Below are 26719 nucleotides of genomic sequence, written 5' to 3'. Positions count from 1 at the left end.
TGCATGTTTTTTTTAAATGATGGGTTTTTAACTTTTTTAATATTAGATTTGTTTCCATTGTAACATTGTTTTATTGTTGTTGTGAGCCGCTCCGAGTCTTCGGAGAGGGGCGGCATACAAATGTAATTTATTATTATTATTATTATTATACCACACCTTTATTGCACCTGTTAGGAATAAATTTAGTCAGATTTGAGAAAACAAATACACAGAGTATTGCTATCAATTTACAAAATACCACATAAATACTTGATTATTATCAATTATTATCAATTTTGCCACTGGCTAAAACCTATAAACAGCTCCCCCTGCCGAGGCCCTCTGGAAGCCCGAAATGGCCTGTTTCCCAACTTCTGGTGGGCCCAGTAGGCTCGTGTTTTGTCCTCTGCAGGCTTCCCTGGAGCTGGGGGAGGGTAAAAATGCTTGGAGGCTCTCTGGAAGCTAAAAACACCCTCCCAGAGCCTCTGTGTGAGCCAAAAATCAGTTCTCTGGCACACACATGCACGTTGGAGCTGAGCTAGGGCAAGGGCTCGTGTGCCAGAAGATATGGCTCCACGTGCCACCTGTGGCATCCGTGCCATAAGTTTGCGATCACTGTCCTATAGGGTTTGTGTCAGCTTAAGCTTGCTTACGATTGCGTGTTGCTGTTGTCCAGAACATCATTCCATCCCCTACTGCGAAGAGCATAAGGCCATGTATTCCTCCCTCAATGATTCTGTGCCCGGAGCCATCTAGACGAATGCTTTCCACAGAACCTTTGGCTATAGGAAAAAGAGCCTAGTTAGCAAAGTAATACAATAGGAAGAAGGAATTGCACAAGATCTTTGATCAAAATGAAATAGATATGTTATCTTTGATATCCTGCTATTTAATATCTACGTGAAACCGCTGCTATTTAATATCTACATGAAACAATGTTGTTTGGCGGGACCCAGGTGAAGATCCTTCTCTGTGGCGGCCCCGGCCCTCTGGAACCAACTCCCCCCGGAGATTAGAATTGCCCCCACTCTTGCCTTTCGTAAGCTCCTTAAAACCCACCTCTGCCATCAGGCATGGGGGAACTGAGATATTGTTTCCCCTTAGGCCTTTACAATTTATGCATGGTATGTTTGTTTGTTTGTATGTATGTTTGGTTTTACAATAAGGGATTTTTTTAGTATTGGATTCACATGCTGTTTTTTATTACTGTTGTTAGCCGCCCCGAGTCTACGGAGAGGGGCGGCATACAAATCCAATAAACAAATAAATAAATAAATCATTGGAGAGGGACAGGATATAAATCTAATTAATCATCATCATCATCATCATCATCATCCTTTATGGACTTTTCTTGAAACAGGACAGAAATTATGAGATTTTGAATGGATTTGATTACAGATAAGAGATCGGATATGGCCAGAAGGCATCATTGGTTGCATTTTAAGAGAAGGGGATAAAAGTTACTTAAATTGTATAGAATGCAGGAAGTCATTTTTATATTTGTTTTCTATCTCTCTTATTTTTTTCCATTTCTCCCTTTCTTTTTTGCACCTTTTATTATTCGTTAAGGTTTGTATTAGTTTTTGTTACTGTGATTACAATTCTTAATAAAAGTACTATCAAAAAAGAAGAACATGTACTAGTCTAGGAGTATGGCCAGGTTTTTTTATATTTATTTATTTATTTTGTCCAATACACAATGCTAGGGAAATACACAATGCTAGGGAAACGAGCTGAACCCAGAGAATTTGATGCACACATTAGACTGCTTACCTTGGTCAGCCCAATAGAGCCAAGTGCCAGCATCCACTATTGTTAAACCCACAGGGATCAGGGATCTCCTCCAGATTATTCTCCGCCTACTCCCATCCATAGCAGCACATTCTATCGTGGGATCGGGTAGGCCGTGTTCACCACCTAAATCCACAATGCACATGGATGCAGTTGGGGGATGGACCACCACTGTGGTTGGGTTGTAAAGACCATCGCTAAGTACCACGTGCCTATATTTGCCTTCTGAGGCTGCCACTTGGACAGATGCATATTTATTGTCAATCCAATAGATGTTGGCACTTAGCCAATCCAGTGCAAGTGATATCACGGTGCCCTCGACTGGCAGAATCTTCTTCACAGAAGCTCTTCCAGTATCTTTAATAGCCAGGACCTTTATGAAGTCGTCATTTAAGTCTGAGAAGTACAATGCAGTACTGCGTACAGAGTAGTCTACAGCCATCAGGTGAGTTACATTACTCAAGGGGAGACTGCTGTGCTCGGGAAGAGCAGTCTGCCCAGCTGTGGAACGCAGTTTTTTCAGGTAGACCTAGAGTTCAATATTAGAAACAACATTATTATAATAATTTCAGTTTACAAGGGCATTCAGCCGTCTGCTCTAAGACAATTCGATCATAGCAGAAGCCTAGGACTGTTGAAGTCCATACAGCTTTTGCTACCTTGTGCGGTGCTAAAATTATGATACAAGAGCTTCCATTTATCTCTGTAACGCTTGACTACGAGGGGTCAAGTATCACTTTCCAACAGAATTTCAATAAGGTGTAAAAACAAAAATGGCTAACTTTTGACAGAGTCACTCTTTTTTGAGAAAGGTGTGTGTTATGTTTTCAGGAGTGCTCTGTAAAAATTAACCCACAGTCAACAACCTCTAGGTCTCTCCCTTGTGGGGTGCCTCAGGGGTCGGTCCTCTCCCCCCTGCTATTTAATATCTACATGAAACCGCTGGGTGAGATCATCCAAGGGCGTGGGGTGAGGTATCATCAGTATGCCGATGATACCCAGTTATACATCTCCACCCCATGTCCAGTCAACGAAGCAGTGGAAGTGATGTGCCGATGCCTGGAGGCTGTTGGGATCCAGATGGGTGTCAACAGGCTCAAACTCAACCCAGACAAGACGGAGTGGCTGTGGGTTCTGCCTCTCAAGGACAATTCCATCTGTCTGTCCATTACCCTAGGAGGGGGGGGGGGAATCATTGACCTCTTCAGAGAGGGTTTGCAACTTGGGTGTCCTCCTTGATCCACAGCTAACATTAGAACACCAACTTTCGGCTGTGGCAAAGAGGGTGTTTGCCCAGGTTTACCTGGTGCACCAGTTGCGGCCCTATTTGGACAGGGAGTCATTGCTCACAGTCACTCATGCCCTCATCATCTCGAGGTTCAATTACTGCAACGCTCTCTACATGGTGCTATCTTTGAAAAGTGTTCGGAAACTTCAGATCGTGCAGAATGCGGCTGTGAGAACTATGGTGGGGCTTCCCAGATTCGCCCACGTTTCTAAAACACTCCGTGGCCTGCACTGGCTGCCGATCAGTTTCCGGTCACAATTCAAAGTGTTGGTTATGACCTTTAAAGCCCTACATGGCATTGGACCAGAATACCTCCGGAACCGCCTTCTACCGCACGAATCCCAGCGGCCGATAAGTTCCCACAGAGTTGGCCTACTTTGGGTGCCGTCGACCAAACAATGTCATTTGGTGGGCCCCAGGGAAAGGACTTTCTCTGTGGCGGCCCCGGCCCTCTGGAATCAACTCAGCCTGGAGATTAGAATGGCCCCCACTCTCCTTGTCTTTTGCAAATTACTCAAGACCCACCTATATCGCCAGGCATGGGGGAACTGAGACATCTCCCCCAGGCTTTTATATTTTATGTTTGGTATGTATGTGTTGTATGGTTTTAACTGCTGGGGTTTTTATATATTTTTATTTCAATATCAGATTTGTTTCAATGTTACACTGTTTTATTATTGTTGTGAGCCGCCCCGAGTCTTCGAAGAGGGGCGGCATACAAATCTAATAAATAAATAAATAAATTTACTTGTTACTAAGGAGAATTCAAATAGAAGCCACTTTGCTGTGCCAGCCTATTAAACAGCTGTAAGAACATTTCATTTGGGAAAATTATTTTGCAGTAGTAGTGGGTGCTATTTACCTCTGCTACCAGTTCAGAAACGGGAGCACAGGGGCAACACTTCTGCGCATTTGCAGAGCGTTTTTTGATGACATTTCGGAGGGTGGGCGGAGCCTCTCACCACCACTACTGGTTCACTGTACTGGGCCCAACCGGTAGCAACCCATCACTGGATTGCAGCTACCTTATTCTCTTTACTATCCAATTGAAAGTAATACCTGTGTAACATCTGTCTGGCCAACCAGTAACATGAATGCTGACTCCTTTAATGGAATGCAGGTCTTTCCATCACTTGATAGCACAGATTCAGGCGGGCAATGGCAGCTTCCTTTTTTGCTGGGGCTTAAGAGGCACATATACGAACATCCAACTTCTACACATGGATTAGGGGCTGGTGCCTGCAGAACTTCATGCACCACCTGAAAGCCAAAATTTCAAGAGTATGAGAATGTTACACCAGGAGTTTCAGGGCATCTCTATTATGCACTTTGTATGCTCCTCCACAAAAATTACTAAAGGAACACAGACTGTGTATACTATGTACAACTGCACCCATTAAATTAAACAGGACTTTTTTCAAAAACTTACACAAAAAGTTTCGCAAATTTATATGGACAAAAAAAAAGACCAGAATAAAACTTAAAGACCTACAAGACCATAGGTCAAGAGGTGGATTTGGGTTACCAAACATGGAATTATATTACCATGCCTCAATTGCAAATTTACTGAAAGAATGGATAACACTTAAAAATTCTAGAATATTAACACTTGAAGGCTATGACCTTCAATCCGGGTGGCACAAGTTTCTGATGGGAGACATAGGTAAAATACCCACATACTTCAGATCACACTACATACGAAAAACCTTAATTAACACCTGGCACTTCATTAAAAAAAACCCACTACCTCTGTATCCCAAAATGGATATCCTCAACAGAAGCAATTATATACCCGAATGCATTAACCCCTGACAAAATTATAACATACGACCAACTGTTAAACGAAAATAATGATCTAATCCCTAAACAAAAACTCATGGAAAAAGGTATTAAAGTGGATTGGTTACACTACCTACAAATTAAATCAAAATATAATGAAGATAAGAACAGATTAGGCTTTCAGTTTATTCCACTATTTTCATCCATCGTCCACTTGCATCACATGGCAAGAGCCAGATAATTTCAAAAAAGCAGTCAATCCACTTTATGACTGTCTGTGTTTTCTTTCACTTGATAGGACTGTTAGATCTGTCTCCAAATCTATAACTGGAATGTGACTATCTTCTTTCTCATCATTCAATCTTCAGAGCCATATATCATCACAGGAGAAACCATTGATAACAAAGATGAAAAAATAAAAAGGCCAAGCAATGTCATTCAAATATTAGTATTCTTCATGGTTGCCATAGTCTTTTTTCCTACCATCTTTATGAGTCCAAGAAAACTAAACAGTGTTATCACCTTCACTTCTCTGCCATCAAGTGTATGGTCACTATAAGCATACTGGTTGACGTTACCCTTGTTTTCTTAATGTTCAATACCAATCAACATTTTTTTTTTCATTTATCCCATATGAAGGTAGATTGAGCAAAAGAAACAAACCAGTTCTATTAATAGAGGAGAAATTTCTGAAATAAGAAAAGGTTGACTGAAATAACGTAAGATCTATGAAAGATCCTGTTAGTTTTAGAAATACAGGTAAGTCCTCGGACTTGTGACTACAATTTAGTCCAAAATTTCTGTTGCTAAATCAGATATTTGTCAAGGGAATTCTGCCCCATTTTATGAAGTTTCTTATTCTACCATATAAAACTTATTTTAATAAGCCAAGCCTGTTGCAAAAATACCTAAATTTGAAATTATTGCAATAGTCCTCGGAAAGGGGCGGCATACAAATCTAATAAATTATTATTATTATTATTATTATTATTATTATTATTATTATTATTATTATTATTATTTAGGGAAACTAGCTTAGCTCAGTCAGGGACTTATGATGGAATGAAGAAGGAGGGACAAAATGAAATGTGAACGACAAAATTTAAAATAATTTTTATGTATTTAAAATAATTAAATTGAATTGTTAAATTGTCCCGAGGTTAATTGTCCCACGGCACGTTAGCCATGGTCAAATGGCCACAGAGAGTTGGCTGTGATGAATTTTCCTGTTCTGAACAAATTACGCTATGACCAACAGTAGCTTAGCGTATAAATGACTTATTCCTGGTCAAAATTCTATTATCAGTTTCAATATAAACACAATACAATATCAGTATTGACGCAGCTTTAGTCTGACAAAGTATGGGGCTTGGCTCATACTTTTTGAAGCTCATAGATATGGCTCATGCATATTTGAAGATCCAGGCCAAATAAACCTGCCTTAACATTTATTCATTTAAAGCTAGAGACATGCCGTTGGCAAAGTAAAATAAAAATAGGCACTTGTTCCAGTCATCAACCTTTCCATAATGTGTACTACTTGTGCAATACCTTTAGTCCATATGGTTGTCCATGACTCTTTAGGAGAACTGTTCTGTTTTTGGCTGCCCTTTTGTCTATCTTCTGTACTATCCTTGTTTGCATGTCAGACCAAAATATGTAGTCTTCAAACACACTCACTGAGAAGGGACTATGTATCTCATTCAGCTGAAATATCTGAGGGAAAAAAATATTGTTAACAGATGCATCACAGCTCAGGGACTGAGATTTTATTTTCAGACACATTAAAAGATCTGGAAGTCAGATACATTCCCACAGCTTCAAAGAAGGGTGGCATACAAATCTAATAAATTATTATTATTATTATTATTATTATTATTATTATTATTATTATTATTATTATTATTATTTCTTTCTTTCTATCTTTCTATCTTTCTATCTTTCTATCTTTCTATCTTTCTATCTTTCTATCTTTCTATCTTTCTATCTTTCTATCTTTCTATCTTTCTATCTTTCTATCTTTCTATCTTTCTATCTTTCTATCTTTCTATCTTTCTTTCTTTCTTTCCAGAGCTATGGGTGGAATTCTGAAACAACTTAGTATGCTACCCAGAGAAGAGCAAGATGATGATATTATCAGAATTGACACTTTCCTTTAAAACAGGGGTGTCAAATTCAAGGCCTGGGGGCCGGATGTGGCCCACAGGATACTTAGATCTGGTCTGTGGGCTCACCCTGGAAACAGTGAAGGATCAGCCTGCAGTCCTTCTGCCAGTGAAAATAGGCTCCCAAGCTCCGGTTGGGGCTGCCATGGCCTTCTGCAACCTTCTGCCATTGAAAACAGGGCTCCGTTTTCATTGGCAGAAGGTTTCAAGAGGCCATGACAGCTGAAAATGGAACTCAGGAGTCTGTTTTTGCTGGCAGAGCGCTTGGGCCATCACAGGAGTAACATTGAGCTGGCCACGCCCATCCTGGCCTCTGCCACCCCGTCCTGAGGTCAAATACAGCCCCGATACGGCACTCAATGAAATTGAGTTTGACACCTCTGGTTTAAAACAAACAACTCAAATAAATTCTTGCCAGCTTCCATAAACGTTATGTACATATAGTTGGCAATACCTTCATATCGCTACCATCCAAAAAGGCTGAGCCAATGGAGTGAAACTTGTCATCAGACCAGAAAATTCTCCAGCTCAAGAAATCAATGGCTAGGCTTGTGGGCCAACCAAGTCCATTATCAATTAGCACTTCTTTATTACTTCCATCCATCCCTGCTTTCTTGATTATGGATTCAACGCCCATTTCACACCAGTACATAAATCTAGGAAAGAGAGGACAATGTGACATATATTTTTAGAATTGAATTCAACTACTATGGCTTACAATGCTTTCTAGAAGGGTTATTGACCACCAAGTTAGATGGCCTTCATTGTACATTTTATTTAGCGTCCCAGACAAGAAGTCCCACTAGTATTTCAGATGATTTCAATCTAGGGAAACATTAGTGTCAGAATTCTTTTGGATAATGTCTCTTCATATAAATCCTACATTCTTTGGAATTTAAAGTTAGATCACCACTCTCTTTTTATCCAGTCATGAATCAGATCTACAGTTTCAGCACAATCGTGGCATCATATACCTTTGCTACCATTAAGCATGGAGCTTGGGGGAGGGTAGACTACTCTGTTAAAGCTTAATACATCTGGGGCCTAAGCCTAACCCTTCAAATGGGCCGTTGCATTTGCCTTTAAATAGTATTAGAGCCAAACTAAATAAAAACATTATTTATTATTTTGCATCCACATCATTTAAAATTTTTGGTAATCTGAGAAGTTTTCATATTAAGATTCCATTCCATTCCCAAGCTAAGGGTCATTTCTAACCCATGTGCATAATATACTCCACATGTTTGTGTATGTGCACATGTGTATTTCTGCAGCTAAGAGTAAGCAAGGTGACTAACAAAATTAAGGTAAAATTGAAGAGTTTCAAGTAGTGCAACATGGTATTATAGACTCTAATTTAGTCATCTTACCAATAAAGGAGAAGACCAAGAAGCTATCTAAATAAATAATAATAATGATTCAATAAAAAGTCCCGAGAAAGATATTAAAATGTTGTTAACATTTAAACTTTAAAACCTGAAACCATACTAAACCAGACTGCAGAGCAGGGTCAATACATATTAAATTGGCTTGTAGGTTTAAAAGGCTCACTGCAACCTTTATTCAAAGGGAGGGGATGCTGCAACCTTTGTGCTAAAAAATACCCTCTTCAGATCAAGCTAATATCCAGCCATTTTGAACCATCTTAAAAATGGATCTTTTCTAGAAACATAGAAACATAGAAGACTGACAGCAGAAAAAAACCTCATGGTCCATCTAATCTGCCCTTATACTATTTCCTGTATTTTATCTTAGGATGGATATATGCTTATCCCAGGCATGTTTAAATTCAGTTACTGTGGATTTACCAACCACGTCTGCTGGAAGTTTGTTCCAAGGATCTACCACTCTTTCAGTGAAATAATATTTTCTCACATTGCTTTTGATCTTTCCCCAACTAACTTCAGATTGTGTCCCCTTGTTCTTGTGTTCACTTTCCTATTAAAAACACTTCCCTCCTGGACCTTATTTAACCCTTTAACATATTTAAATGTTTCGATCATGTCCCCCCTTTCCCTTCTGTCCTCCAGACTATACAGATTGAGTTCATTAAGTCTTTCCTGATACGTTTTATCCTTAAGACCTTCCATAAAATGTATCAGGAAAGGCTTAATGAACTCAATCTGTTTAACTCAATCTAGCTCTTAACTAGATAAACAGGAAGGTATGGGGAAAGGCACACTATCAGGTGCTCTGGTTTAGCCACACAGTGCTTCATATGACAAGTTCCAGGGACTCTGTCTGATAGCAAACTGGTAGCCAGTGTGTGCCTTCAAAATAGTGTGTTATGCTTGCTAATCCTATGTGGCACCCTCTTCCAATCTGTAAAAGCATCTTGCAATCTGGTGAAGCTCAATTCAGGGTTTCCTTGTATACACATAGCTTCCCAAAAGCTTGTCTTGAGGTTATCAGTGCATGGATCACTGTGGTTAGGTTATCTCTGTCCTACCCTAGCTCAGTGTTTCCCAACCTTGGGCACTTGAAGATATTTGGACTTCAACTCCCAGAATTCCCCAGCCAGCATTTGCTGGCTGGGGACTTCTGGGAGTTGAAGTCCAAATATCTTCAAGTGCCCAAGGTTGGGAAACACTGCCCTAGCTAGTAAATTAGTTGAAGCTGAAAAAAGACACTCCTTCATAGGGAAAGTTCAAGTCATGCATCTACTCCTTCAGAAGGTTGCAGCCAGTCCCAGGCAGACAATTCCACGTTGTCCACAAAACAATCCTTCGGGATTCAACTTCAGCTGAGTATTTCTCACCTATCTCACCACATTCAAGTGTGGAGAAGCTTCAATTGACTCTGATGTCAAGGGAATGTAAACTGGGCATCATAAGCCTAATGATGAAACCGTTACAGACATTGAATAATCCCAGGAAAAGAGTGGAATCTCCTTATTAAATGAACTGCCAGCATATGTTCATCCAGTGCTTTTATGGGGCACGGCCTAACCTCACCAAGTTCCTAAGAGGTCAGTAAGGGGCGTACATAAGTTCATCAGAGTGCCTACCGTCCCTTGTCCTATTGTCTCTCCTGCATCTCCTATATCTTCTCTTCTATACCTATATCTTTTCCTGCTATTCTCTCATAGTTATATTTCACTCCTTTATTTTCTCCTCTATTCCCCCTTTAATACATTCTACCTGATTATATCCTCTCTAACCCTCATTGTGTGTTATTGTGTACTGGACAAAACAAATAAATAAATAAACAACTGTTACACAGCAGGCCAAATAAATTTGATGATCAGAATATCAAAAGCTGTGAACAATCTTGCCTTTGGTTTTTAAAATTGTGTATCTACTGTGGTTAATATTTGAATATTTATCACTTTCATTGTTAATTGCCCAGGATCACTTTGTAAAGTGAGATGGGCAGCATATAAATTTAATAAATAATAAATAAATTACGATTCAATTGTATACCGTAAGTGGACAGACCTGACCATACTTCAACATGATCTCAGACAGTGTTTTCAAGTCACCCCCCACTGAAATATCTTCTCTAAAAAGACAACATTAGCGACTTAATAATAGTAGATAATTGTGGATGGACTCATCTATCCATCTTGTTTCTGAGATCTATTTCTAATTCTTTTGAACCATTCCAACAAGCCCAAGCAAAATAGAAAAGGCTTACCTATCCAGTGGGTGGAGAACTAATGACCGTGGTTGCTCCAGATCCTCAAGAACCACTGTATAGACAGGATTTCCCTTCCAAGTGGTATTCAACCATGTAGCCAAGATCTGTCCGGAGATACCGTCAGTCCAGTAAAGATTCCTTCCTAACCAGTCCACTGCTATACTTTCAGATTTGATGCCTGCAATCCAATGTTTGAAATGACAGAAATGAACATATGCAAGTTTACAAAAGCTAGGATCTCAATGCCAAAAAAAATATATATATATAAAAAAAATTATTGTGTTGTATTCCAACTTTCAAAATAAGCAAATGTAATTTTTTTTTTTGCTTTTATCTATCAGCCTGTTATCTATCTATTGTTAAGATTTGCAAACATTTGAATGGGAAATATCAGCCAACATCTCCTATGAAGTCAGTAATTACAAAGCAAAACTTTATTACAATTTTTTTTTTAAATAGCCATATAAGAGAAAAGACATCCTGTTCAGAGGGTTTTGTGCAGAGTATCTCTGGTTTAAGGCTGAACAGTTACGACTCCGCTCCAGGTAAATGGTTCACTGTTAATTGTGCTTGAAATCCATCTTCCTAGACAATCCTCAAAAATACTCATAGTTGACCAATACTCATAAAAGGATGCTTTTTTAGGGGTCGGTTCTTCTGTTACTCTCTCTCTCTTAGTGTACACTGGAAGAATCTTTACATTTATAGACTAGAAGCTCATAGAAGCTCAAACCCATTACTTGACTCAGTAGTGTCAACCCCTAACCCCCAACATTTCTCCCTTAGATTATCCACGATTGACCTCTCCAGATTCCTAAGAGGTCAGTAAGGTGCGTACATAAGTGCACCAGGTTAAAAATAAATAAATAAGCTGCAGATTTCAGCCATCATCAGCAAGGGATTGTTGGCTTTCTGAGCAATTGTCCCAAGTGACACATATCATTCCTATGCCATTCATGAGGGACTTTAGTAGGATAACATCATCTGTCATATGGGACTTTGTCAACTTGTATGTTTTCTTCCTGGAGGAACTTGATGAAATCTTTCCTTCAGTCTGTCATCTAAAACTTGCAGGCAGGATTAGGTGTGTGAATCCACCTGGTATTTCTGTTTCTTAAAGTTCTTTTGTTAAAATTATCAGTTTAGAAATATGAGCACTCAATTTTTCCTTATCTTTTTTTCTTTTTAAGTGTAAGTGGATTTGACTTTCACCTTGTCTCGGGTGAACCTGTGAAGCTCTCTAAGCATGTGAGAGTGTGAGTCAGCTTCAACAGTCAAATAGGAGTTCTACCAATAGTTTATTTGACTTGCCAAAGTTACGATTAGTTTTGTCCTAAGCCACTAACTTATTAAAAACTGTCTAAACAACTGAAAATATATTAAGACCCACCTTTTATTAGAATTCCTTTTTCCTTGGTTTGCATATCAATCCAATTAATACTGTCTGCATTGAGATTCATCCCAAAGACAGTCTCGGATACGAAATCGTAGTCAATGGAAAAGATAATGAAGTCATGATCGACTCTCATGACAACATCCTCTTTCATGGTCCTTATTCCAAATACAAGTAAGTCAAACTGAACTGCAACTAGCAGTAATGGCTCGGAACCTATGGCAAAGACAAAACTAGTTAATTTTAATATAAATTGCAATCACTCAACTATTTAAATTAAGGGAGAAGAGGTAAGAAATACTTTAACAAGTCACCTTTTAATGAGTAATGTTCATTCTTCCACTTTGCTTCCCCCCCTATTATTTAGCACTGCACTCAAATTTAGTCACAACAAATATATACACAAAACTGAAAGATTCTAAAATCATTTGAGAAAAACTCCAAAATACAGTATTTCACTGCCAGATGGCGTGGATTGCCTTATTTTTTACTGATAAGAACAGAGGCTGTTAACCAAGTAATGGTCTGGAAGAGCTCCAACTTCATTCTTGAAAAATGGTGGATGTCTAGAATAAATGCTGGCAATCCTAAAATAAAAACATGGGGAAACTAGGCAACTCCCATGATTTTTGGGTTTTTTTGGTCGACTTTTTATTTTATGGAAAACCTCTCTTAAATTCAGGCTTGTCTTCTGTTTTAGATACTATTTTGCTCTACGGAACTATTCAAATTTAATTATGTGTCTCTCAGGTTTTCTCCATAAGACCACCCAAGTCATTTCATGCTGAATGCTATTTGTTACTCAGCCCTAAACTGCTAAAGGTGCAGAGAAGGATTGCAGGGGTTCCCACACTTGGCAATTTTAAGACTTGTGGACTTCATTTCCCAGAATTCTCTATGCTGGCTGGAGAATTCGAGGAGTTGAAATCCACAAGACCTCTGCTACAGGACCAACAGGATATTGGCTAAAGAATGGCTGCTAATTCCCATTGCTTTGAGATCTGAGTTACAGAAAAATTATTGCTTTTTGCTGATGTTCCTGCAAATTAGATCATTTGTGGGCCTAGGATTAAAAATGGTGACATGATCCAAATTTCTATATTTTCCCAGGCAACAGTATGAAATTTTTGTTCTTACCTTAGAATCAATGCCTGTTTTTTGAACATTTCAAATTCAAAATGTTTTGCACATATGTTAATGTGTGAAATTCAAATTGGACCATTGCAGAATCAAAACACTAAACAACTCAAAGTATTACTCAAAGTATGTATATTTCATTATGAATGTATTGTTTTAACTCTTGTCAGATTTTTCCCCCTGAACTACCATAGTATCTGCAATCTTAGCAGGAAAGGCAGCCTTTAGTTGGATGAGCTCACCATAGAGAGCAGGGTTTCTTAACCCTTTCGCCATCACACCACTCTTTTGTGTAATCCTAATGTATACACTCCCTTAAAAATCCAAGTACCCAAATGAACACAAATGAACAAGGGAAACAATACAATGAAACTTGGGGGGGGGGGGATTCATTGTAACATTATAAATAAGATGTTCTTTAGACCTGACTGAATTTGGTATCTTCCCAAAGAAAAGGAACTGTTTGGGAAACACTGATCTAGGAGGTTAGGAGTCTTTGCCCCCCTAAAGTTAAAGCTAAAGGTTCCCCCTTTCAAGTTGTGTTAAGACTCTAGGGGGTGGTGCTCATCTCCATTTCTTACCCAAGGGAGTCAGTGTTGTCTGAAGACATTTCCATGGTCACATTGCCAGAATGACTATAGTAGTGATGGTAAACCTATGGAACGGGTGCCACAGGTAACAGGTGGAGCCATATCTGTTGGCATGCAAGCCATTGCCTTAGCTCAGCTCCAACGTGCATGTGCGTGCCAGCCAGCTGAGTTTTGGCTTGCACGGAGGCTCTGGAAGGGCATTTTTGGCTTCCAGAGAGCCTCCAGGCAGATGGGAGAGGGCGTTTTTATGCTCCCCTGGCTCCAGGGAAGCCTTTGGAGCCTGTGGAGGGCAAAACATGAGCCTACTGGGCCCACCAGAAGTTGGGAAATGGGCTATTTCTGGCCTCCAGAGGGCCTCTGGGGAGCAGGGGAAGCAGTTTTTGCCCTCCACAGGCATTGAATTATAGATGTGGGCACTCATGCATGCACGATAGTGTGCGTGCATGCTCTCTTTTCTCACCTAAGGAAAAAAAAGTTCGCCATCACTGGACTATAGGCTGTGGTGCACAGAATGCTTGTTACCTTTCCACCAAAGTGGTACCTATTTATCTATTTGCACTGGCATGCTCTCAAACTGCTAGATGGGTAGGAACTGGGGTAAGAAACAGGAAGTCACTCCATTGCATGGTGCTTGGGTCTCTTTATCTGTTGCAGTATAGCATAAAAATGTTAGAATAGGATTATATCATAATTATATATATCTGGACCTCTAGCATAAAAATGCTCTGCTACCCTGATTCTATTATAAGCCAGGATAGGACGGCACTAACTGCTTAGTCTGTATCACTGGTGAATTACAACAGGGAAACAAAAGGGCTCAATAAACATCTCACTGATAAACAAGTTTACATCACTCCAGACAGGACTTTATATGATCAAAGGGGGAGATTTACATTGCCTGAAGCAAACACAGGACGAGAGGGTGATTAAGAAGATTGATTGTGATAAGGCAGAAGGCTTCAGAGAAATTAGGTGTGAGAAACATTTGCTCTGAGGAAGTGTTTCTAGGAAATGATATCTGGGGGAAAGGAAGAACTCAAAAATATGTCATGTTTGAAGTCATGTTATTGGATGTTTGTGTATCACTTGACATGTACGTGTAATTATCCCCATTTCCTTATGCTCCCAAATAAAAAGGAATACACAACTCTATACTGTGTCACTTCACCCAGAGAGAGAATGTGTCCAAGTCTTCTTTCTAGGATTCGCGTTTGTGAGTGATCCCACACAGCTGAGTTGCTCTTAGCCCCTTTGAAGACATTGTCTTCATCAGGGACTTTGACAGCATCTACATTTATCCATGTAACAGCTTTCATATCTCTCAATACATCCCCTCCAGCTTAATAGGGTGAAGCCAGAGGGACTTATTTCAAGGCTTCTTACCCAGAAGGCAAAGTTTTCTATGTTACATATTTGACTTCACAAAAAAATTTACGCATTAAACCCTAACTTTGAATCCTAAAGAGAATCAATGGAAAGCCAATCAGTGGACAGGAATAAACCTACCTATTACTTTACATGTGTGGTTATCGGGCTCCAGTTGATATCCAGGGTGGCATGTGCAGGAGTAACCGCCTTCTGTATTGACACAGGTCTGGCTACATTTAGCAAGTGCCAACTCTTTGCACTCATTGATGTCTTTGCAAGAGCGCCCATCACTTGTTAGGATGAACCCCTCATTGCAAGCACATTGCTGAAAATTAGAAAACAGGCGTTATTACCTATGTAAAGTTTCACTATTTCTCCTTCTCCTTACTCTGCCCTCCAGGGTTGATTCTCTGGAAACACAGAGTCCAAATACAAATTGAGATTTAATTTGCAAGTACATGTATGCGCTTAAGTAATACATTTGAAGGCATTGGGGTTTCCCCCCCCCCCAAATTATGTTTCACTAAAGAATTTTTTTTTTACAAAGTAAAACAATTCACATTTAAAGAAAAAGAAAAGGGGAAAGTGATAACAGAAATGAAAGGAAAGGGAAAAAAACAAAGATATAAAGAGATGGTTTCCGGTTTTCTTTTAAAACACATGCATTTAGTCTTATTCTCTTGCTCTAAGGAAGGGGTTGTCCAACCTTGGCAACTTCAAGAGCTATTTGTTGGTGGAATTCTGGGAGTTGAAGTCTACAGGTTTTAAAGTTGCCAGGGTTGGATACCGCTGCTGTTCAGAGGTGGGTTCCTACCGGTTCTAATTGGTTCTTTAACTTAGTGATGATATCACAGAAGAAGTTCTGTTGGTGTCTCCTTGGGCGCCGCCGTCTTGGATTTTGTTTCTGCACATGCGCAGTAGCTATTTTTTTAAATTGCTGAGGGCGCACGCGTACGGTACAACCCTGAGCGAATTGGCAGCAAAAGGATCCAGATCCCACCCCTGCTGCTGTTAGATTACACTTTCAATCTGCTTGCATTGCTTGATGACTTTTTATGATTTAATAGTAATCATCTCACCAGGATTATCTATCAGCACGTTCTAGTCAAATTATGATTAGGTCATCAACAAGATAATTTAACTCCTGAAGCTTTTCTGGTCTCTTTTCCTACTGCCTCACATTTTTATTTATTTTATTTTATTTATTTATTGGATTTGTATGCCGCCCCTCTCCATGGACTCGGGGCGGCTAACAACAGTGACAAAAAACAGAATGTAAAACCATCTGGGACTTCAATAATAATAATAATAATAATAATAATAATAATAATAATAATAATAATAATAATTTATTAGATTTGTATGCCGCCCCTCTCCGAAGACTCGGGGCGGCTCACAACAAGCGATAAAACAATATTGTACAGGCACAAATCTAATATTAAGAAAAAAACTAAAAACCCTATCAATTTAAAAAACCAAACAGCACATACATACCAAACATAAATTATAATAAGCCTGGGGGAAAGGTGTCTCAATTCCCCCATGCCTGGCGGTATAGATGGGTCTTAAGTAGTTTACGGAAGACAAGGAGGGTGGGAGCAGTTCTAATCTCCGGGGGGAGTTTATTCCAGAGGGCCGGGGCCGCCACAGAGAAGGCTCTTCCCCTGGGGCCCGCCAGACGACATTGTTTAGTCGACGGGACCCGGAGAAGGCCAACTCTGTGGGACCTTATCGGCCGCTGGGATTCGTGCGGTAGTAGGCGGTTCCGGAGGTATTCTGGTCCAATGCCATGTAGGGCTTTAAAGGTCATGACCAACACTTTGAATTGTGACCGGAAACTGATCGGCAGCCAATGCAGGCCACGGAGTGTTGTAGAAACGTGGGCGAATCTGGGAAGCCCCACGATGGCTCTCGCGGCTGCTTTCTGCACGATCTGAAGTTTCCGAACACTTTTCAGAGGTAGCCCCATGTAGAGAGCATTGCAGTAATCGAACCTCGAGGTGATAAGGGCATGAGTGACTGTGAGCAATGACTCCCTGTCCAAATAGGGCCGCAACTGGTGCACCAGGCGAACCTGGGCAAACGCCCTCCTCGCCACAGCCGAAAGATGATGTTCCAATGTCAGCTGTGGGTCGAGGAGGACGGCTAAGTTGCGCACCCTCTCTGAGGGGGTCAGTAGTTCCCCCCCCAGGGTAATGGACGGACAGATGGAATTGTCCTTGGGAGGCAACACCCACAGCCACTCCGTCTTGTCTGGATTGAGTTTGAGTTTGTTGACACCCATCCAGTCCCCAACAGCCCCCAGGCACTGGCACATCACTTCCACTGCTTCGCTGACTGGACATGGGGTGGAGATGTACAACTGGGTATCATCCGCATATTGATGATACCTCACCCCATGCCCTTGGATGATCTCACTCAGCGGTTTCATGTAGATATTAAATAGCAGGGGGGAGAGGACTGACCCCTGAGGTACCCCACAAGGGAGAAACCTGAGGTCGACCTCTGACCCCCCACTAACACCGACTGCGACCGACCGGAGAGGTAGGAGGAGAACCACTGGAGAACAGTGCCTCCCACTCCCAACCCCTCCAGTCGGCGCAGAAGGATACCATGGTCGATGGTATCGAAAGCCGCTGAGAGGTCAAGAAGCACCAGGACAGAGGACAAGCCCCTGTCCCGGGCCCGCCAGAGATCATCCATCAACGCGACCAAAGCAGTTTCCGTGCTGTAACCGGGCCTGAAACCCGACTGTTGAGGCCCTAGATAATCGGCTTCTTCCAAGGACCGCTGGAGTTGGAGCGCCACCACCTTCTCAACAACCTTCCCCATAAAGGGAAGGTTGGAGACTGGACGGTAGTTATTAAGCACGGCTGGGTCCAGGGAAGGCTTCTTGAGGAGGGGGCGCACAAGTGCCTCCTTATAAGGAGCCGGGAAGGACCCCCTCCCCAAGGAGGCGGTGACAATCTCCTGGACCCAGCTCCGTGTCACCTCTCGACCAGCCGAAACCAACCAAGAGGGACACGGATCCAGTAAGCAGGTGGCAGAACTCACAGCTCCAATGGCCTTGTCCACTTCATCAGGTGTCACCAAGTCAAACTCCTCCCAGACAGATGGACAAAGACGTTTAGCCCCAGTCACCTCGACTGACTCATTGTCAGCCGATACTGCTATGCAATTGGAGTCGAGTTCCGCTCGGATCCGAGCGACTTTATCAGCGAAAAGTGAGTTAAATTCCTCAGCACTGCCCTGCAAGGGTTCCCCAACTCCCCCCTGGTTTAGAAGGGAGCGGGTCACCCTAAACAGGGCAGCCGGGCGGGATTCCGCTGATGCAATCAAGGCGGCATGGTACGCGCATCTTGCCGCCTTGAGCGCCACTTTGTAAGTCTTAATAAAAGCTCTTACAAGTGTTCGGTCGGATTCGGACTTACTCTTCCTCCATCGCTTCTCTAGACGTCTCTTCTGGCGTTTCAACTCCCGGAGCTCCTCGTTGAACAACTTCAACAACTCTTGCCTTTGTACTTCTTGTTCAAAATATTTTATAGTTGGAGTTTAATTACCAACATTTTCAATGAACAGTCTTATTTTCTTTTATCTAGTTTTATATTAATGGTTCTCACAATGCAGGTTATTCTCAGACATGGGAACCAGAACCAGAGTTTGAAAGTATTACTTCTTTATTCAGCCAATCAAACAATAATGCAGATTTTACATTACAACTGGGAAAACTATTGCTTTGATTATATATATCTTTGTTGCCAGCAAGATGCCTCTGCATTTTAATACTGTCATAACCCTCTCCCCAAATACTGTATTTTTCAGAGTATAAGGCGTACCCTTTCCCCGCCTAAAAGAGGCTGAAAATTTGGGTGCATTTTATACTCCAAATGTAGCTTTTTTGAAGCTCCCCCCCCACCCCTAATGAGTTACTAACAATCTTCTTGGCTTGCAGGATTTTTTTCATTCCTACTCTCTCCAAACAAGTTTTTATTCCAGCCCTAGGTTTTTGTAGGTTTGTTTTCATTGCTACTCCCTCCGAAGATTATTTTTTTCAGCCCTAACCAGGGGATAAAATAATGAGTTGAGGCTGACCAGACTAAGGATGCTAGCCAGATGAATACCTGGTAGGTGGGTTCCCCCCCCCCTATTTTCCTCTCTCAAAACTTAAGCTGTGTCTTATACGCCAGTGCATTTTATACGACATTTCCCATTTTTTCATGGTTACAATCACTATCCTTTTGCTATAATAGTAGCAACAAGTCCATATTGTATTATTATTCGAGAATGGCTATCTATTTTTCCTATTTTGAAAGAATTTTAGCATAAAGCTTAGGACAGTGATGGTGAACCTTTGACAGGTAGCACGCGGAGCCATATCTGCTGGCACACGAGCCGTTGCCCTAGCTCAGCTCCAAAGTGCATGTGTGTGCTGGCCAGCTGATTTTTGGCTCACCCAGAGGCTCTCGGAGGGCGTTTTTGGCTTCCAGAGAGCTTCCAGGGAGAATGGAGGAGGGCGTTTTTACCTTCCTCTGGCTCCAGAGAAACCTTTGGAGCCTGGGGAGGGCAAAACATGAGCCTACTGGGCCCACCAGAAGTTGGGAAATGGGCTATTTCTGGCCTCCAGAGGGCCTCCGGGGAACAGGGGAAGCTGTTTTTGCCCTCCACAGGCATTGAATTATGGTGGTGGGCACTCATGCATGCACAATAGTGCACGCCCACACTTTTTTGGCACCCGAGGAAAAAAAGGTTCGCCATCACTGGCCTAGGAGGAAGCAAATCTCCTTAACCCATTTTTTTCCTTCTACAATTCAATTCAATTCAATTTATTAGATTTGTATGCCGCCCCTCTCCGAAGACTTGGGGCGGCTCACAACAGTAATAAAAACAGTATAATAATGGAACAAATCTAATAATAAAATATATAAAAACCTCAACAATTAAAAACCATACAGCACATACACATCAAACATGAAATATAATAAGTCTGGGGGAGATGTCTTAGTTCCCCCATGCCTGGCGATATAGGTGAGTCTTAAGTAACTTGCGAAAGACAAGGAGGGTGGGGGCAGTTCTAATCTCAGGGGGGAGCTGGTTCCAGAGGGCCGGGGCCACCACAGAGAAGGCTCTTCTCCTGGGGCCCGCCAAATGACATTTTTAGTTGATGGGACCCGAGAAGGCCAACTCTTCAGTTCTTATGTTATCCATTTTTAAGCATCATCCTAAGCATCATCAACATTCTAATGCTGGTCTTCACTTACAGGCCCATGAGGAGACTTGTAACAAATGTGAGCACACAGTTTTTTACATGGCACGGCACAATGGTTGCCTTCATCCATTCCATCTTGGCAGTCGGGTTTCCCATTGCAGACCAAAGTGTAATTGACACAGGTATCACCACACTGAAACTCATAGCTATGGCAGCTCCTGGGCTTACCTGGAAAAGCAAAGAGGACTTCAAGATTCTAGTTTTAGCACAATTATATATAAAATAACCATTGAAATCTAATGAAGCATGAGCCAAATTCAATGCGACTTACCCTTTGATTGATTTGGAATGGGTATGGGGAGAATAATACAAGTCATCAAAGAATTTGGAACTTTGTTGTTTTAGATGTTGATAGAAGCGAGAATGCTCCATGCATAAAAATAGAAAGATATCCTAACTGGAAGAAATGGAAGAAGAATGGCTGGAAACTGATGGAATTAGCAGAGATGGTCAAAACCCTGTAATGTAATATACAACACGTATAAAATTGTAAATAGAAATAAGAATCTTTAAGTTAAAAACAATAGCCTTAGATATGAAAAATATATAATACGACAAGCTGTATTACTGAAATTATATTTGGGGGAGGGTGTTTATGTGAAAAATTTCAATAAAATGTACTTTGAAACCCCCCAAAAAACCTTTGACTTTGGGATTTGCTGATTAGACAAGTATGCTCTAGAAAAGGCTAATCCATATTAAGTATGCAAAAGTAGAAATTTGAGGCTGCAATGTTATATTTTATTCTAGTATGCAGAAAAGAGAAGTTGTCAGTAGCTGTTCCCTTTCCTCTTTAACCTACAGTTCTCTCTCTCTCTTCCCCTTCCCTCTTTGCCCATTGTTTCCATTTCCATTTTTATTTTATACTTTGATAAGTTTAATAAAGTTGTATTTTTTTTAAAAAAGGAGAACATGAGCGCAACAATCTGGCAAGCACAAATGGAAATAAATGGCAACAGCGCATGGTGAGAATGAGGTGCCCCACAATATCCTTAAATTTCAACTCCATAGGACATTAAACTAAAAACATTTAAAGACTAACATAGAACTGCTGTCATTGTAACTTGGCTCTTGTTTTGCAGCACTTCTCTCTGTTAAGCTAATGCCTCCTAAGAAAGACAGATCCCTCCCACCACTTCAAAAAACAAGACTATTGCACCAGCTACCAAGATGGAGAAAGTTTACATACATCCAAGCTCATCAGTCCCGTCTCTGCAGTCACGTTCCCCATCACAATTCCATTGATCTGGGATGCATTGTAATGAGTGGTTGCATTGCCATTGATGGGCACCACATTGTTTCTTTGGAAATCCACAGTCCTGTAAAAACCAACCAACCAATCAATCCATCCATCAAGAACTTCTGCTGTACAACAATGAAACATTTGAAATACCTGGAGATTTGAGAAAGCATAGGTTCATTAGTGGGTTGCTACCGGTATGGTAAAGGACGGTGCACCAGTAGCAATCGTTGCGTTGCGCACCTTTGGGTCTCTTGCATGCGCATACCCCAGCATGGGTTTACATCTGTGCATGCACAGGGAACAAAATCTCACAAGGGGACACACGAGATTTCGGTGTTTTTTTACTTCTGCCCATGGAAGCAAAAAAATTACCTTTTTAAAAAAACTAATATTTTTATTGGTTTTTATAATATAAAACACATACACAACATATGACATATAACAGGTGCTCAGTGATTGCGCCCATCACCAGACAATCAATCACACCCCACCACTAGTTGGGGGTATTTCTTGTATAAATCATTTAAACCCAAGAGTGAAATATTTCTTTACATATTATAGAGTGATTCCAACTTGTTTCTTATAACTTGGTCTCGGATCCTACTCGCCATATATCGTCTTACCTTGTCCCATCGCCCCATCAGCTGTTGCAAATCAGTTTCATTAGTCAAATTCATCCCTTTATCCGTAATCTCGAATTGAATGGGGTCCACCATATACCTACACCAATTTTGCATTGTCCATTTTGCCGCATCCTTCCAACCCAAGACTATTACCGCCTGAGCGCTTTCTATCGCTGCTTGTTTTATTTCTCTGTATTCTCCCATCTCACTACTTTTTACTAATACTGCCATTTCCTTAGTAATCGTCCATCTTATATTTAATATCCTATTAATATCCTCTTGCACTTTTTGCCAAAAGTTCTGCACCACTGGGCATTCCCAGAGCATATGCATAAACACTCCTTTATCTTGGCACCCATGCCAACAGATACCTTTAACGTTCTGCTGAAAGTGTGCAAGTTGAACGGGTGTGTAATACCACTTATGTAATATTTTCCTTCTCATTTCCCTAACCCTTGCATTCTTGATTTTCCTTATATTCTCTACTGTATTTTCCATCTCTTGCACCTCTACTTGTATCTCATTTCGCCACCATTTAGTCAATCCTTGGATCACATCCCTGTCTGACTTCACTAACATCTTATATATATATTGGTTGCTTGCGCCTTTGTACCCTCAGTTTTTTCTCTTATTATTTTCTCTAGCTCTATCTCCTCCCTAAATAGTGCTTCTTTATTCTCCCTTTCATTCAGATATTTACATATTGCATTTATTTGTAGCCATCTTCCCTTACCCAACCACCATTCTATACGATTTCTACTTGACAAAAAAATTACTGAAATCTGCTGGAAGTTTGTCCTTGGAACAAACTTCCAGCAGACGTGGTAGATAAATCCACAGTAACTGAATTTAAACATGCCTGGGATAAACATATATCCATCCTAAGATAAAATACAGAAAATAGTATAAGGGCAGACCAGATGGACCATGAGGTCTTTTTCTGCTGTCAGTCTTCTATGTTTCTATGTTTCTATCTTGCACACACACGCTGGGACGCATGCATGCGCATGCATGAGATCTGAAGCGGCGCAAGCGGCGCACCAATAGCGGCGGTAATGGGAATCCGCCCCTGTATAGGTTCTCCTGCTTGAGCAGGGGGCTGGACTAGAAGACCTCCAAGGTCCCTTCCAGCTGTATTGTATTCTTCTTGCCTGCTGGCAACGTTACACTGACTTGGCTTAGAGATGCTTATACTGCTGTAGAAAAAAATGCTATCTGAGCCGTGATACGGAGAACTTGGGGGCAATGAAAACAGGCACAATTGAGAAGAAACCTGGAAAATGTGTTTCTGGGAAGGGACCTTTTGATTTGCTGAGAAGTCTGCCTATGCAGATTGCATATCTTTAGAAAGAAGTACAGTGGTATCTCTACTTAAGAACTTAATTCATTCTGGAACAGATTCTTAAGTAGAAACGTTCTTAAGAAGAAGCAATTTTTCCCGTAGGAATCAATATAAAAGCAAATAAAGTATAAACCCATTAGGAAAGAAATAAAAGCTCGGAATTTGGGGGGGGGGAGGAAGAAGAAGAGGAGGACAGTCACTGCCGAAGAAAGAAGGTGAGGTGAGGGGAATCAAAAAAATTCAAAACTTTAAGGCTTAAAAAAAACAGAGGGACTCTGAGGCAGCGAGGAGGAGCACGAGCCTCCCAAACACCCAGTGTGAGGCTGCCTCCCATACACTGGCTGCTGCTGCTGCCACCTGCTGCCTCTTCCTTCCCATGCTGAAGGACTCCCTTCTTTTCTTGCTCACTTGCTTTGTAGCCAGGGCCTTTCCTTCGCTGTGGTGACTCCTTGGCTGCCCAGAGTCAAGGGAGAGTTTCTTTTCTCTGGGCCCTGGCAGAGGTTTATTCCCTCTCCAAGCGCCCAGAGAAAGGAAAATACTTCATTCGCTCTGGACTGCCAAAGCCTCCTTAAGCGCCACCGAAAGGCTCCTCTGGCAGCCCAAGATAACCAGGATTAAAGGGGGAATGGCAGGAAACTAGCCAGGCCTTTGTGCCGCTTTCAATTTCCTGGGAAATTTTTCCGGGCTCAGGTTCTTAAGTAGAAAATGGTTCTTAAGTAGAGGCAAAAAAATCTTGAACAACCGGTTCTTAGCTAGAAAATTAGAGGTGTTCTTAAGTAGAGGTACCACTGTATCTTAACATCTCTAGCAGTTTGGAGGCATTTGGTACCTATTATTTGGAATATGTCGGGTACTAGCAGTGACCGTAACCATAAGTATTCAGAAATAAGCATCCCACTTTTTTTTCTTTTTATGGTCCTGTATTCCCTTATATTGGGATGGAGCCGGGGCGATTGGATGGAGCTGATCATTTACTGGCCGGATGCCCTTCCTGATGCCACATGGAGTTCACAGCAGATATTTTTTCTTCCTGCCCTGATAGAGAAACGCCTGCCATTGCCCATGACTGAACTCTCAGCCTCCTCAGGGTCAGGCAGTCTTCTTAATCTCTAGGTGACCACCCCACTGCTTAAGCATCCCACAATTAAGGCTACTTAGTTCTCAATTAAAGGCAAGGACTGCAGTGGAGTATCCCAGTAGCTTATTCCATCTGCTGAGTGGTTGAGATGGCACCGTATTGTCCTGTTTGCCCCCAAAGGGACAGCTAGCTTACTTTAGGGATTTCACCATTTGTACCTGCTCGTCTGACCCGTCTTTGCAATCCGTGTCCCCATCACAAAGCCATTGCTTCAGGATGCATTCTCCACTTCCGTGGCATTTGATTTCATCGTGGTAGCAGGAAGCTTGTCTGGGGGCCGGGCAGTCTTCTTCGTCGGAACGGTCCTTGCAGTTGTAATTTCCATCACAGTGCAAGAAAGTAGAAATGCACTGCCCGCTTTTGCATTGGAAGTGCAGGCCATCGCATTTGATCTGGGCTGCAAGCAGATAATGATGTTTAACCTTCCCGTGTTTCACGCCTCCCCCGAAAATGTATCCAGACAGCAGGAATCAATTAGTAAGTAACAATAGCTTTAAAGATTATATAAAAGGAATGCTATTTACCTTACATGGTAGAAAGGTAATACGTGCAGCAAAAGGTTTATGTTCCCTATTTGGCCATGACATTGTAATACTGTGTTTCCCCCAAAATAAGACATTTATTTATTTATTTGTTTGTTTGTTTGTTTGTTTGTTTATTTATTTGTTTGTTTGTTTGTTTATGTCCAGTATTTATTTATTTATTTACTTACTTACTTATTTACTTACTTACCTACTTACTCACTTACTTACTTACTTACTTATTTATTTACTTACTTACTTATTTACTTACTTACCTACTTACTTACTTACTTACTTACCTACCTACCTACTTACTTACTTACTTATTTACTTACTTACCTACTTACTCACTTACTTACTTATTTACTTACTTACCTACTTACTCACTCACTTACTCACTTACTTACTTACTTACCCACTTACTCACTAACTCACTTACTTACTTATTTACTTACTTACTTACTTACTTACTGTCATCAAAAAAGGCACCAGATCTTATTTGGGGGGGGGGACACTCACCTTACTTGCGCATGTCGCCCCCCAACTCCTTTTTGCTGTCAGAGACCTAACTCTAACCCTAGCCTTGCTCTAAGACAGTGGTTCTCAAACTTTCTAGTGCCGCGACCCCTTAATACAGTTCCTCATGTTGTGGTGACCCCCAACCATAAGTCTAGCACCAATTGTCCCAACAGAGCTTTAAGCTGATTGGCAGGAAGGTCAGAGAGACACTCCCACTGTAAACGCCTGATTGGTCGGATTGTAAAAATATGTTCCAAGACACCAGAATAGAAACTTAGTTCCTAACACCATGGGAAATTTGTCTTTTCCCATGGTCTTAGGCGACCCTTGTGAAATGATCATTCGACCCCCAAAGGGGTCCCGACCCCTAGGTTGAGAACCACTGCTCAGGCTACCTTGTGGAAACCACATTTTCCTAGTTATATGAGTGCAGAACTAGAGTTAGGAAGCCACTGGTCTCGGCCATAAAAGAGTCACAATTATTAGAACTGGGGGGGGGGGGGTGCTTCTTAAGGGTTCCCCCAAGCCCTCTGTTAAGTTCCAAATGTGGTTTCCAGAAGTCAGCCTGTGATCTTAGAGCAGACAGCTGTTAAACATGGTGAGGAGTCTTCCGTAACACATGCAGGACAAACCAAGTCATGTCTTATTTTGCATTTGTAGGCTATGCCCCTTCCCCCAAGTAGCTGAGGGAAAATATTTGGTAGAGATGGTGTGTATGGTGTGGTTAGAAACTAGGAGAGTGTCAGTTCTAGTCCCACTTTAGGCTTGAATCAAGCTGGATGGCCTTGGGCCAGTCGGTCTCTCTCTCTCAGCCTTAGGATGTAAGCAATGCCAAATCACTTCTGAAATCTTGCCAAAAAATAACAACAACCCCCCCCCCCAAAAAAATGTGGAAACTAGTCCCAACAGCCTCCAGGACTATAGGGCAGTGATTCCCA

The 26719-nt window shown here is 41.3% G+C and overlaps 1 protein-coding gene across 1 annotated transcript; it reads right to left on the bottom strand.

The window, feature by feature from the left end:
• Positions 1-27: 27 nt before the first annotated feature.
• On the bottom strand, positions 28-26192 carry LOC139163252 (low-density lipoprotein receptor-related protein 4-like). The gene is made up of 12 exons (XM_070744204.1): positions 26177-26192; positions 24900-25138; positions 15268-15454; positions 12032-12250; positions 10639-10819; positions 7457-7658; positions 6389-6553; positions 4118-4318; positions 1753-2299; positions 633-761; positions 152-167; positions 28-31 (listed from the first exon to the last, which is right to left on the bottom strand). Exons 1-12 carry the CDS (start codon positions 26190-26192, stop codon positions 28-30), a joined length of 2106 nt encoding a protein of 701 aa, XP_070600305.1.
• Between the last annotated feature and the right edge of the window lie 527 nt (positions 26193-26719).

Source organism: Erythrolamprus reginae, chromosome 2 (assembly GCF_031021105.1).
Source record: "Erythrolamprus reginae isolate rEryReg1 chromosome 2, rEryReg1.hap1, whole genome shotgun sequence".
NCBI lineage: Eukaryota > Metazoa > Chordata > Lepidosauria > Squamata > Dipsadidae > Erythrolamprus > Erythrolamprus reginae.
Note: the sequence above shows the minus strand (reverse complement) of the source record. Positions and strands in the feature narration are given on the sequence as shown.